Genomic DNA, 13,305 nt, shown 5'->3' on the forward strand with positions numbered 1-13,305 from the left:
TACTCCTGTTCTAATTGCCAATATAGTTACACCAGCATAAATTCTCTCAATGTAGATAGGGCCAAAGCTAAAATCAAGATCAATGCAGAGTGAGACAGAAATTATGAGGTTTAGGCAAGGGAGAAATGTTTTTTTCAGATGAGATTTGTGATAGCTTTGAGGCAGAAAAATACAATACAACAAGGCAGGAACTGAAAAGACGAATGCTCTTCTCACAATAGCAAGAGGACAAAGCTGGTGCTCCAGTCCCCTGCCTTTACTTTACCAGTGTACCCAGCCTTTGCTGTCCACCACTCAGCTTCTCCCTCAAAGTCCTCCGGGCTTTCTCCCATGTCATCCCACTGGACCACTCTGAGTCAGTGAATTTTGACAATTTGTGAATGTCATCTGAAAACTTTATCAATGATGATTTTATGGTTTCTTCCAGGTCACTGATAACAATGTTAACTAGCATAGGGCCAAGAACCAGTCCCTGAGGGACCCTACTGGAAAAAACACACCCACTTCATGAAAATTGCACTACTGGAGCAACGTAAACGGGCCTTAGTACAAAGGAGAATAAAGTCCATAGAGCCAAAAAGATTTGTTTGGGTAGGAGCTGAATCAAATATGCTTATAAGTGGTCCAGGAAGATGCAGTGATCCACATTGTCAATGGCTGTCCCATGGTGAAGGTAAACAAGAGTGGAGAACAAGCCTTCATCAAAACCAAGTAGGCCATTAGTACATGGGAAAGAGCACTTTGTAAAAGATAGCCAGAGTGTAATCCAGTTTATAAATGGCCATGGATAAAGTTGTGTGAGAGGCACTGTGAAAGATGGGAGTAAAACTACTTTCTTACACACCTTCCTGAAAAAACAAACATGGTAGATGACTCAGCTGTAGTGACAGACAGAGCTGAGCAAATAACTGATTTTCTGATTTGGCGGCCAAACTGAAATATCTAAAAAAAAAAAAACTGGTTAGTTTCAATTTGTAACAATTTTTCTTTTTTTTTTCTGTCAAAACAAAACAAAAAAATATTGTTTGGGTTGAATAAATATTTCAAATGGAGTTTCAAAACAACTTTTTCTTAACAAAATGTCAATCTGAAATGACATTTTCAAAATGAACCATTCTGAGATTTCATTTTGAAAATGCCAAAACGCAATGTTTCAACATTTCCAAAAGTTTTATTTGCCAAAAGTATTCACCAAATTTGTTCCAGATAAGTGAATAGCTTTGGAGTCCTGAAAAACGCATTTCTCCCCCACTTAGAGGCAGATAAGACTGGGAAATTCTTAATGGAAGTGATGTGGACAAAGATGGTTCAGTGCAAAGCAGGAGGGAACTGCTGATCACCTTTTAATTAACCACAATTTGGGGTAATAATAATTAATCACTTGTTTCTCATACCTAACCCTTTACCAGCAGTCACACATTCAGCATTTGTTTTTTAAATGCTGGCACTTTATGTCTAGTTACAGACTAATGATGCTGCCTGGTATGATTCTGCACAGATCAGTAGCATCTACAGGGCTCTGAGAGTGAGGGTGGAGGACTCAGGGGTGCACAAGTAGAGCATAAGGTCACAGGCAGAGAGATGCATCCTGGAAATGTATGCATAGTTGTGCAGGTGGTTTTGATAGGAGGGATTCGGCTTCCTTGACCATGTGATGCTGCTGTGGGAAAGATGATTAATGAGAAGAGAGGGGGGTCCACACATCCAAGAAGGGGAAGAACATCTTCATGCACCAACTTACCACCCTACTGAGAAGGACTTTAAACTAGCTTCAAAGGGGGCAGGTGACAAAAGCCCACAGGTAAGCATAAAAGCAAGGTGATCTTATACAAACTATTAATGTTGGGGAAGAAATGGAAAATTACAATAGGCTCACAGGAGCAACAAGAATGAAATGATTGGGAGAATCTACTCCACATCTTAGCTGTCAATATACAAATGCGAGGAGTATTCAGAATAAATAGGAAGAACACGAAGTGTTAGTACTTAACCTAAATTATGACTTGACTGGCATCAGAGAGACTTGTTGGGATAAATCTCATGACCAGCATATTGGTATAGAGAGGGATAGCTTGTTTGGGGGAAAAGGGAGTATGCGTTGCATTATATATCAAGAAAACACACTTGTTCTGAGGTCCTGAAGGAGGTAAGAGGAAGACCAGATGAAGGCCTCTGAATAAAGATAAAAGGGGGAAAATAGGGGTGATGTCATTGTAGGGGGTCTACTATTGACCACCAAATCAGAACTAGTAGGTGGATGAGGCATTACTTGACCAAACAACAGAAATATCCAAAACACAAGACCTGGTAATAAGGGAGGGGAGTTTAACTATTCAGACATCTGTTGGAAAAGTAATACAGCAAAACACAAATTTCCAATAAGTCTTTGGAATGTATTGGGAACAACTTTTTGTTTCAGAATCTGGAGGGAGTAATGAGGGGGACACCATTTCAGACTTATTCTGACCAACAGGGAGGAATTGGTTGTGAATCTGAAAGTGGAAGGCAATTTGGGTGAAAGTGAACACAAAATGGTAGACTTCATGATTCTAAGGAAAGAAAGGAGTGAGCAGCAGAATAAAGTAATGGACTTATGATTTAATTGGGAGTTGGTCCTTCTTTGAGCAGGGGGTTGGACTAGATGACCTCCTCAGGTCCCTTCCAACTCAGATATTCTGTGATTCTATGACTTCAACAAACTCAGAGAACCAGTAGGTAAAAAATCTAAAGGATAAAGGTGTTCAGGAGAGTGGGTAGTTTCTCAAGGAGATAATATTAAAAGGCACAACTGCAAACTATCTTGATGCAAAGGAAAGACAGGAAGACTAGTAAGAGACCAATCTGGCTCCATCAGGAGCTCTTTAATGACATGAAAATTAAAAAGGAATCCTACAAAAAAAATGGAAACATGGACAAATTGCTAAGGAGGAATAGAGAAGAATAGCAAAAGCATGTAGGGACAAAAATCAGAAAGGCTAAGGTTATACCTAACAAGAAACATAAAAGGCAATAAGATAACTTTTTAAAAATACATTAGGAACAATGGAAAGACAAAGTAAAGTGTCGGTCTTTTACTTAGCAGGGAAGGAGAGCTAATAATTGATGACATCAAGAAGGCTGAAGTGTTTAATGCCTATTTTGCTTCAGTCTTCAATCAAAAAAGTTAATGGTTGCCAGATACTCAACACAATATTAACAAGAAGGAAGAAATGCAAACCAAAATAGGGAAAGAACAGGTTAAAGAATATTTAGCTAAATTAGATGTATTTAAGTCAGCAGAGCCTGATGAAAGTCATCCGAGGGTACTTAAGGAACTAGCCCAAGTAATCTCAGAATGTTTTGCAATTATCTTTGAGAACTCATCAAAAATGGGTGAGGTCCCATAGGACTGGAGACAGGTAAAACACAGTACCTATCTTTTAAAAAGAGAAACAAAGAGGACCCAGGGAATTAGACCAGTCAGCCTAAATTCAATATGTCTAAAGACAGTGGAACAAATTATTAACAATCAATTTGTAAGCACTTAGAGATAATAGGGTTATAAAGAAAAGACAACAGGGATGTGTCAACAACAATCATACCTAACCAACCTAATTTCTTTCTTTTATAGGGTTACTGGCCTAGTGGATAGGAGAGAAGCAGTAGATGTAATAGATCTTGATTTTAGTAAGGTTTTTGATAATCCCATATGACATTCTCATAAAAAAAAACTAGGGAAATGTGGTCTAGACAAAATTACTATAAGGCAGGTGCACAACTGGGTGAAAGACCACACTCAAAGAGTAGTTATCAGTGGTTCACTGTCAAACTGGGAGGCATATCTAGGGGTGGGAGTGTCATAGGGGTTAGTTAGTCCTGAGTCCAGTACGATTCAATATTTTCATTCAGGACTTGGATAATGGAGTGGACAGTATGCTTATAAAATTTGCAGGTGACACGAAGCTAGGAGGGAGGCAAACACTTTGGAGGAAAGGATTAATATTCAAAATGACCTTGACAAATTGGATAATTGGTCTAAATTCAACATATGAAATTCAATAAAGCCAAGTGCAAAGTACTTCACTTAGGAAAAACCAATCAAATGCACAGCTACAACATGGGGAATATTCAGCAAGGTGGTAGTACTGCCAAAAAGGATTTGGGGATTACAGTGGATCAGAAATTGAATATCAGTCAACAAAGTGATGCAGCTGCAAAAAAAGCTCACATTCTGGGGTATATTAACAGGACTGTTTTATGTAAGATATGGGATGTAGTTGTCCTGCCCTACTCTGCACTGGTGAGGCCTCAGCTGGAGTACTATGTCCAATTAGGGTGCCACACTTCAGGAAAGATATGGATAAGCTGGAGAGCAGTCCAGAGGACAGCTACCAAAATGATAAAAACCTTAGAAAACCTGAACTATGAGAAAAAGTTATAAAGCATGTTTAGTCTTGAGAAAAGAAGCTTGAATGGGGACCTGATAACAGTCTTCAAATACATTAAGGACTGTTACGAAGAGGATGATGATCAATTGTCCAACATGTACACTGGAGATAGACAAGTATTGGGCTTAATCTGCATCAAGGGAGATTTAGGTTAGATATTAGCAAAAACTGCATAACTATAAAGGTAGTTAAATTCTGGAATATGCTTCCAAAGGAGGTAGTGGAATCCCCATCATTGCAGGTTTCTAATAACAAGTTGGCTAAACACCAGTCAGGGATGGCCTAAGTAGCAGATTTATTTGGTCCTGCCTCAGCCCAGGGGGCTGGACTTAGTGAGGTCTTGAGGTCCCTTCCAGCCCTACATTTCTATGATTCTATGCATTATTATTAAAGTGTTTAATTGTGTTTCAAATAAATTGTAGTTTATTTTGCTTGTATTTTTACTCTATGGACTTATTTTTTTGATTTTTAACTTTTCCCCAAAGATTCCTTTTGGACTAAAAGTTCTCAAACTTGTTCTCAGACCTGCACTGAATTTTTGAGGGCAGTCTAAATGGCTAAACAGATACTAAAACATGAAAAAAATATATATATCAGTATTTTTCCAGCCATTTTGTTTTTAAAGAAAAGATTGTTCAAACACTTTTTTGTACTTGGATATATCCAAAATTTAATGGATTTAAAATTTCAGACTTGGCACATACAGTAGGGAGTCTTCAGGGAGGAATGCATATTTTTCTAAGTTTGAAGAAAATCTATTGAATAAACAAATAATGTATAAACAAGGGGAAAGTCTCCTGCCCACTGTTTGAGGGGGTTTGGGGAGCAGGGGGGAGGGCATTTTTTGTTTTGCTGATTACAGTGCACACTACACCCTTCACCTTGCAGGTTGCTCTGCATTCAGAGCATTTCACCCATTAGAGGCAGTTCTCAGGACTGGGTCCCTAATGAAGCTATCTAGAAAAATAAACTTGCAAGTGTGTATCTACACAGCTACACAAGGGCCAAAACAGCCCTTGAGTGCCTCATGCTGTCCCTACATCCTAGTAAGGCCTCCCTCCCCTGCAAATCCCTTAGAATCTCAGGTATTAGTGCTAATTGTTCTCCATTTTCATTTTTCTATATAAATCTTTTTTATACTTACATTTCTGATGGATGGAAAGTGAATACTCTACTCTTACCAAAAACCCAACTGGTCACTGTCCCATTTCTGCACTAAGCTCTCTGTCCCCATACATCAAAAGATCCACACAATTTGGAGCTGCATCAGAGCACATCCAATGAATGGAACAGTCAGCAATGGTCTTAGGCACAACAACAACAACATGGTGGATAACTGAAACTGCTCCCACCAAATTGGGGGTTAGTTGAAAGATGGAGTTATGAACAGTTTGTGCCCCCTTCACTTGTCAGCTATAGGGATTTAAAAAAAAAAGTCTGCAAATTCTCAGAATCCCCTGTCCTCCAAGTTCAGTTCTTGTAGGAAAAGAATCACTTTTCGGTAGCTCTCAATATTTGTAAAATCAAACCATTATGGTATCCTGGCACTTTATAAATCAGTTATTAACTGACTGTAGATGTCTAAAATGTTAATATATGTGGCCTACTAACTGGTTTAGAACCAAATTTTCTCAGTGCAACTTCCATTTCTTTGTGCACAACTTTCTTCACACCATTTTTGCACACTAGCATTCCATGCGCATAAATGTCACACATTTCCCGCCCAGACTCACATTTGCACATGCAAATCAGGAGCAAATTAGTTTTCTACATATTTATTCTGAAAACTGGTAAAAATAGCATGAAAAATTTACACATCCACAAATGAGGTTGGGGTTCTGGCCACTTTTAAATTCTGTTCCTTATAGGCTCCAATTTCATGTGCCCCAGTTTAAGTAATTTAACACAGTCAAACTTCATTTGTTTCTAATCAATTCAGAAGATTGGCTTAGCAGGTGGGTATTGCCTGTGTGAAACTTAGCTGCTTGGAAACAAATGGCAAATATGTTTTTGGAAGACCAACATCAGTAACTGCTTCCCTGTGAATTCCATAGAAGATACCTATTCCCCATTCCTCCCAGTTCAGATATAGTACAACACTCAGCCATCCCAACAATGCAGTAATTCAGCCTCCAGTTGTTTTCCTTATGGGGTAACCTATTACCTCTCTCCCTCTCCCCCAGCAGGACATTTCATGTAAAACTGGTCCTCATCTGTTGCTACTCAATAGCTCTTGCTTCTCTCAGCATGGTGGTACCTCATACCTCCACATACCTCACATGCCAGAGCTCACAAAGCCTAGAGTCTGGGTAACACTGGTATATGAGTGCTTCTGCAATCAAAAGGACCTAGTTATGAGTTTGGAAAACTACTATTTAAAGATAATAGTAACCATGGAGAAGTTTCTCACACAGAGTCACTTTCTTGCCAAGCCTTCCCCCGCCCCCGCTTAAAAAAACCCTGCTACTTCAAAAGAAAAGACACTTAAGATAATTAGAGTCTGACTATTTTAATATAGACTGTAAGAAAACAAACATGTAAGCCAACTTTTTTTCAGTATGTGAGCAGGAACTCAGTCTCTTAGTCTTGTAGAAGTAGTACCTGAGAAATAACAGATTACAGTCACCAGTCCTTCACTTAAATAGGTGCTCACTGAGGGGGAAAATCTCCAGGTCTTCTCCAAAACACTCCACTGGCCTAAATCAAGAAATGAAGACTAATGCTAGACAGATGAATTACAGTACAACAGCTGGGTTTCAGTCTATGTGAGAAGAGATCCACATTATCCTGGTCACCTTTCCCCAAAGAAAGTGAGTCACTTCAAGCCAGCTCACTCCTGACAGGCAATAGAGTGGTGATACATTTTCATTTTCAGCAAAAAACATGAGTCACCCTAAGGACTAGATAGCTCAGTGAAGCAGTAATAGAATACAGAGTCTTTCATCTCCATGTCACCACTATGAATACAGCCTGATTCAACAACAACCCAAAAGTTATTAGCTAGTAGTTATTTAGTGACCCATGTGAAATGAATATGATGGTAGTTGTTGTTGTCTTGTCCTGTGATAATCATATTAGGCCATGAAGTTCAAGTATTAGGGTGACCAGATGTCCTGTTTTTAAAGGGAGAGTCCCGCATTTAAGCCCTTCTACAGGTGTCCCTACTTTTTCTTAAAAATGGGCAAACTGTCCCATATTTTCTGTCTCTTCCCCCCACCCCCCCATCAGTACTGGTGGGTCCTGCTGCTGGCCAGATCCCTGCTCACCAGCCACCCACCCACCAGCAGTGGGGGTCCAGTAGCCGACGATGGGGGAGAGGGTGCAAGGCTGGTGGCGTGGCGGGGCAGAACTGCAGTGCGTGGGGCCAGTCCACTCCCCCCTGTTGGTTAATCAGCGCATCCCCCACTGCATGCCAGCTCTCGGCCAGAAGGAGCCCGCCCCCCCCCGTCCCGTTTCCAGCTGGCACTGGCTGCATGCTGAGCACTGTAGCGGCTGGTGAGTGCGGGCAGGCGCCAGCTGGTTATGTGTCGCCTCTGCTGTCCACCCATCGGCCCTTTACATGCTCCCCATCTCCCTGCCCTCTCCCTGCTTTGCTCCTTCACCGCCACCACCACCCCAGCCCCGCTGCTCCTCCATATACTCACCAGGTCATCAGGTATCTCACTCCCGCATACACCAATGTATGATGGAACCTATCTGGAGGTTTCGGTCCAATTTCAAGTAGAGAATAGCTAGCAACACAAATCGGGCTAAGTGGGGAGCCTTATTAGTGAGCTCAGCAGAGCGGATAAGGATTGAATATCCTTGGAGACTGAACTACCTATACACCCATGGAAATGGATTCTGTCTAGTTCAGAATTAAGAAACATGGGCGTAGCAGTGTGAAGAAGATTGCTCAGCCACTGCCTATTCTGTATATTTTCTACAGATAAAAAGGACACTTCAGTCTCCAGTGCACTCAATCTGGCACTATTCTCAGGCACTAAATTCACATAAATAAATAAATAAACAAATAAACAAACAAACAAGTCATAATTACCCTCTCTTATGCTTTTTGGGCTCAGCCATATTCAACAGGCAGACTTCTGTTGTAAACAGAACAGAATTGTACCACTTCATTGGGTGAAGATGTGCAGGAATTCTGACTTTTCCTAACTTTGGAGTGCTTACATTTCCAACCTTAACATTTTTAAGGTAGATTTTTGGAAGTAATATCAGTATAGCTGCTTTTGATGAATTTACTGAGTGCAGACCATCATTCAGAGAAGACAATACCCATTCTTGTTCTCCCAACTTTAATAGTTAACTTTAATCCCCTGGCCATTTATCCTACCAGCTATGATGGATCTATATTCTGGATCCCCTACCATAAGTCATTAAAAAGTTACGTTCTTAGTCCCTAGTTTTGTCTAACACTGAAATGTGATTGTCACAAGGTGTTTATATCCACAAGTCCTTTGTCAACACTACAAAAAATATCCTTGCAGAAACTTTTTTTCACTTTATTTCCACTCCTCTTCCCCAAAAGCCATGTGGAATAGTTCCAATCTCACTTCACAGTAGAAATCTAATTAGGAGTGAGGAAATACCTTTCATCTAATGAAGTCCTCACATGTTACAGCATATCACTCACAAGGCTGTTCCCATACTATCTCATGACTAGATAGGTATCTTAAATAAGACATCCGCTGACCACTCAGATAAGAGATTCACCACAAACCCCTTCTTTAAAGGAAAAGGACACAGAACAGGCAGTAAACTGCTATCACAGTTCTTAAGCTGGTCCATTGTTCACCTCCAATTTAAATTACATAGAAGGTAATATGGCCCCAAATTCTGAAGAAAACAAAACAGGCAAGAAGCAGTTAGGGGGAACGGGTGGGGGAGCGAGAGAGATAACAATGAGCATGAGTTACAAAAGGAACACTGCCTTGTTACTGTGTGCAAGATTCAAAAGGGACTGGACTTTTGTATGGATATCACAAATATCCGCAGCTGTTATAATGAAATACATCAGCCCTTCTTTGTAATGGATATTAAAACTCATGCTTCAGGGTTTAAGTCAACCTCTAATTATTAGAGACTATAATGAGATCTAGATGGGGGACAGATTATCCTAGATCTACCTGCTGCAGGGTGCTTGTACCTTCTTCTGAAGTATCTGGTGCGGGCCACTGTCAGAGAGAGGACACTAGCCTAGATGGACCTTATCCTAGCCCAGTATCCTGTCTTCCCAGCAGTGACCAATGCCAGCTGCTTCAGAGGGAATGAACAGAACAAGGCAATCTATTGAGTGATCCATCCCCAATCATCCAGTCCCAGATTCTGGCAATCAAAGGTTTAGGGACACCCAGAGCATGAGGTTTGCATCCCTGACCATCTTGGCTAATAGCCATTGGTGGACCTATTCTCCATGAACTTATCTAGTTCTTTTTTGAACTCATTATACCTTTGGCCTTCAAAACATCCCATGGCAATGAATTCCACAGGTTGACTGTGCGTTGTATGAAAAAGTACTTCTTTATGTTTGCTTTAAACCTGCTGCCTATGAATTTCATGGGGTGACCCCTAGTTCTTGTATTATGTGAAGGGGTAAATAACACTTTCTTATTCACTTTCTCCACACCATTCATGATTTCATAGACATCTATCACATGCCCATTTGATAGTCTCTTTTCTAAGATGAAGAGTCCTAGTCTTTTTAATCTCTCCTCATAGAGAAACTGTTCCATATGACTAATCATTTTTGTTGTCCTTCTCTGTACTTTTAACAGTTCTACTATATCCTTTTTTTGAGATGGTGCAACCAGAACTGCATACAGTATTCCAGGTGTGTATGTACCATGGATGTATATAGTGGCATTAGGATATTTAGTGTCTTATTATCTATCCATTTCCTAATAGTTCCTAACAGTCTAATAGCATTTTTGACTGCTGCTGCACATTGAGCAGATGTTTTTAGAGAGCTAACCATGATGATTCCAAGGTCTCCTTCTTGAGTGGCAACAGCAAATTGAGACTCCATCATTTTGTATGTATAGTTGGGATTATGTTTCCCAATGTGCATTACTTTGCATTTATCAACATAGACTGTCATCTGCCATTTTGTTGCCCAGTCACGAGAGATCCTTTTGTAGCTCTTTGCAGTCTGCCTGGGACTTAACTATCTTGAGTAGTTTTGTATCATCTGCAAACTTGCCACCTCACTCTTTATCCCTTTTTCTAGATCATTTATGACTACAGTGAACAGTACAGGTCCCAGTACAGATCCTTAGGGGATTCAGCTATTTACCCTCTCCACTATGAAATTTGACCATTTATACCTACCCTTTGTTTCCTGTCTTTTAACCAGTTACTGATCCATGAGAAGTCCTTCTTTCTTATCCCATGACTGATTACTTTGTGTAAGGGCCTTTGGTGACAGACCTTGTTAAAGGCTTTCTGAAAGTCCAAGTACATTATATCCACTGGATTGCTCGTCTGCATGTTTGATGACATCCTCAAATAATTCTAATAGATTTGTGAAAAATGATTTCCCTTCCAAAAGCAGTGTTGACTCTTCCCCATTATATTATGTTCATCTAAGTCTGATAACTCTGTTCTTCACTTTAGTCTCAACCAATTTTGCCTGGTACTGACATTAGGTTTACTGGACTGTAATTACCTTTTTTTAAAAATTGGCATTGCATTAGCTAGCCATCAGTCATCTGGTTCAGAGGCTGATTTAAGTAACCGGTTACACACCACGCTTAGTAGTTCTGCAATTTCATATTGGAGTTCCTTCAGAACTTTTGGGTGTGTACCATCTGGTGACTTATTACTCTTTAATTTATCAATTTGTTCCCAAACCTCGTTAAGGAGGTATATAATCTCATCATGACAAGGATGCAATTGCTAATCTCCATATACACAATTGCAAGACAAGGACAAGATCCAGGGTATGCCCTTTCATAAGCGTCAAGATCAAAATCCCTCTGGGGTAGCCCCAAGAAGAGCAGTTGGACATGGGTCTCCTGGCTTCTAGACTTAAGTTCTAATCCTTTCTCTGACACTGACTTGCTGTGTGATGCAGGGCAAGCCACTTAAATTCTACACCTTACTTTCCCCATGTTAAATGGGGTAATGACACTCACCCCCTTTGTAAACCACTTTCAGGCCCACAAATAAAAAGCACTATATAAAAGTTAACTGTTTATAAGATGTCAGTCAACATATAGGAGAATTATCTGCATAAACACTATGGACAATAAGGATGAACTAGAAAAAAGTTTAGTCATTTCAGTGAGGGATCCAGTGGGATAGTAGGACAGTCGTTACAACTTGGGAAGTTTGAAGGTAACTATTCTGGGGCTTTACACTGTAGGTGGACACTCTCAGAGGACTTTCTCTGTAATGGGACAATTCCTAGGATGCTAAAAGCACAACCATACATTATTCCTTGCCCTCAGAAGGCTTATGCTGAGCCAGTTAGTTCACTGGTGAGAGCTGTGCCAACACAAAACCAACAGAATCATACAGTCAGGTCTACAAAAGGCAACCAAAGACAGGTGCCATGCCCATATTTTAATCATAGTGGTGAGGACTTTATTAGCCATCCACCTTTCATTAAGCAACATAACCCACAGGATAAGTTTATGCCCCTTGCCATATGATTCTGATATGAAATCCCATGCAAGATCAGTAGGACACATACAACAGATGTTGGCCAATAGATGTCATATGAAAATCCTGTCTACTGTTGTCTTATCTCTCTATAACCCGATCTCAACAAGAAACAAAAAGCTCTCACTCAGAACCAGCCTCCCTTCTGGACCATCAAATCCCCAGTTCCCAAATACATTGCTCTACCATCTCAACTACACATAGCCATGAAAAGTATGCCAACTTGGGAATGGAAGTAGTGCTATAGAAAGCAATTGCATAGTGAAATCTTCTAATAAAGCTTGACCTCCAACAATAAGAGGAGAGAAGAGTGTGCATTAGTGTTGCCTCCCCTATAAATATTTTGCAAGTTATGACAATAATAATATGCCTTTTGAAGACTGTAATGTTAGTTACAATATCAGAGAGAAATACTTACAATACAAGAACACTTGGTGCATTTGTTTCCTTCCGGCTGAAATTCCTTCCCTTCATGGTAATGTCTACCTTCAAATATACAACCTGAAAAGCAGACTTTGGGTAAGTGTGACTTAGATTGGGACACTTTGTTACATGATTGTACTGTAGAATTATGGGGAAAGGAATTACTTTATCCTTTCAGTGATATGCATCCAACAATAAAATGTGCATTGCAGTGCAGTAACCTGTGTAAGCCTTGGGAGCCCTAAAAAGTTAGTTTGGTGCCAGAATGGAGGAGGAAGCGCTTTCATGGATTTACATAGAAAATTTCTTTCATGGCAGATACTTTGTGCCACATTGTGCCAGGACTCCCATTTTAATCAACTTCTGTTTACAGAAGATTTCACTTTTTTAGCAAGGTGCTTGTCCACATTAAATTTGGATAGAAATAATAAAAAATTAAACATACCAAGCCAATTATACCACTAGAGCAGCAATGGTCTCCTAGTTATATAGTCCTGTAAAAACTAATATGACAGAACAACCCTCCAAACTATCTCCTTCCTTTATTGCCTTGTCATATCATATGTTAGGCCTAAATAATCCCCTGCACACTCAACATAATCCCCATGTTCCTACTCCCAAAACAACCCCCTTCCTATCAATGCTGTGACATGTGACTCCTGGCCCCTCTCCATTCGCCTTCTATACATTCATCCCTAAAACATGAACCCCAGCCAGACCCTGCACAGCTGCCAAAACCTCTGGAATACCTCACACATGAAAAAAACAGACAAGCTGCATTTTAAACTGTTTA

General features: G+C 40.1%; 1 protein-coding gene across 4 annotated transcripts in view; it reads right to left on the reverse strand.

Moving 5' to 3' along the window:
* Positions 1-13,305, reverse strand: part of BMPER (BMP binding endothelial regulator) — a 255,226-nt gene that overhangs the window by 199,968 nt on the left and 41,953 nt on the right. For all 4 annotated transcript variants that reach the window (XR_012157448.1, XR_012157447.1, XM_073332937.1 and 1 more), the window contains exon 6: positions 12,508-12,590. Coding sequence is in view for 2 of the 4 variants with exons in the window: in XM_073332937.1 (XP_073189038.1) it covers positions 12,508-12,590 (83 nt within the window). In the remaining 2 variants the exon portion in view is untranslated. The remainder of the gene's footprint in view (positions 1-12,507; positions 12,591-13,305) is intronic.

This window comes from Lepidochelys kempii, chromosome 2, assembly GCF_965140265.1.
Source record: "Lepidochelys kempii isolate rLepKem1 chromosome 2, rLepKem1.hap2, whole genome shotgun sequence".
Classification (NCBI taxonomy): Eukaryota; Metazoa; Chordata; order Testudines; family Cheloniidae; genus Lepidochelys; species Lepidochelys kempii.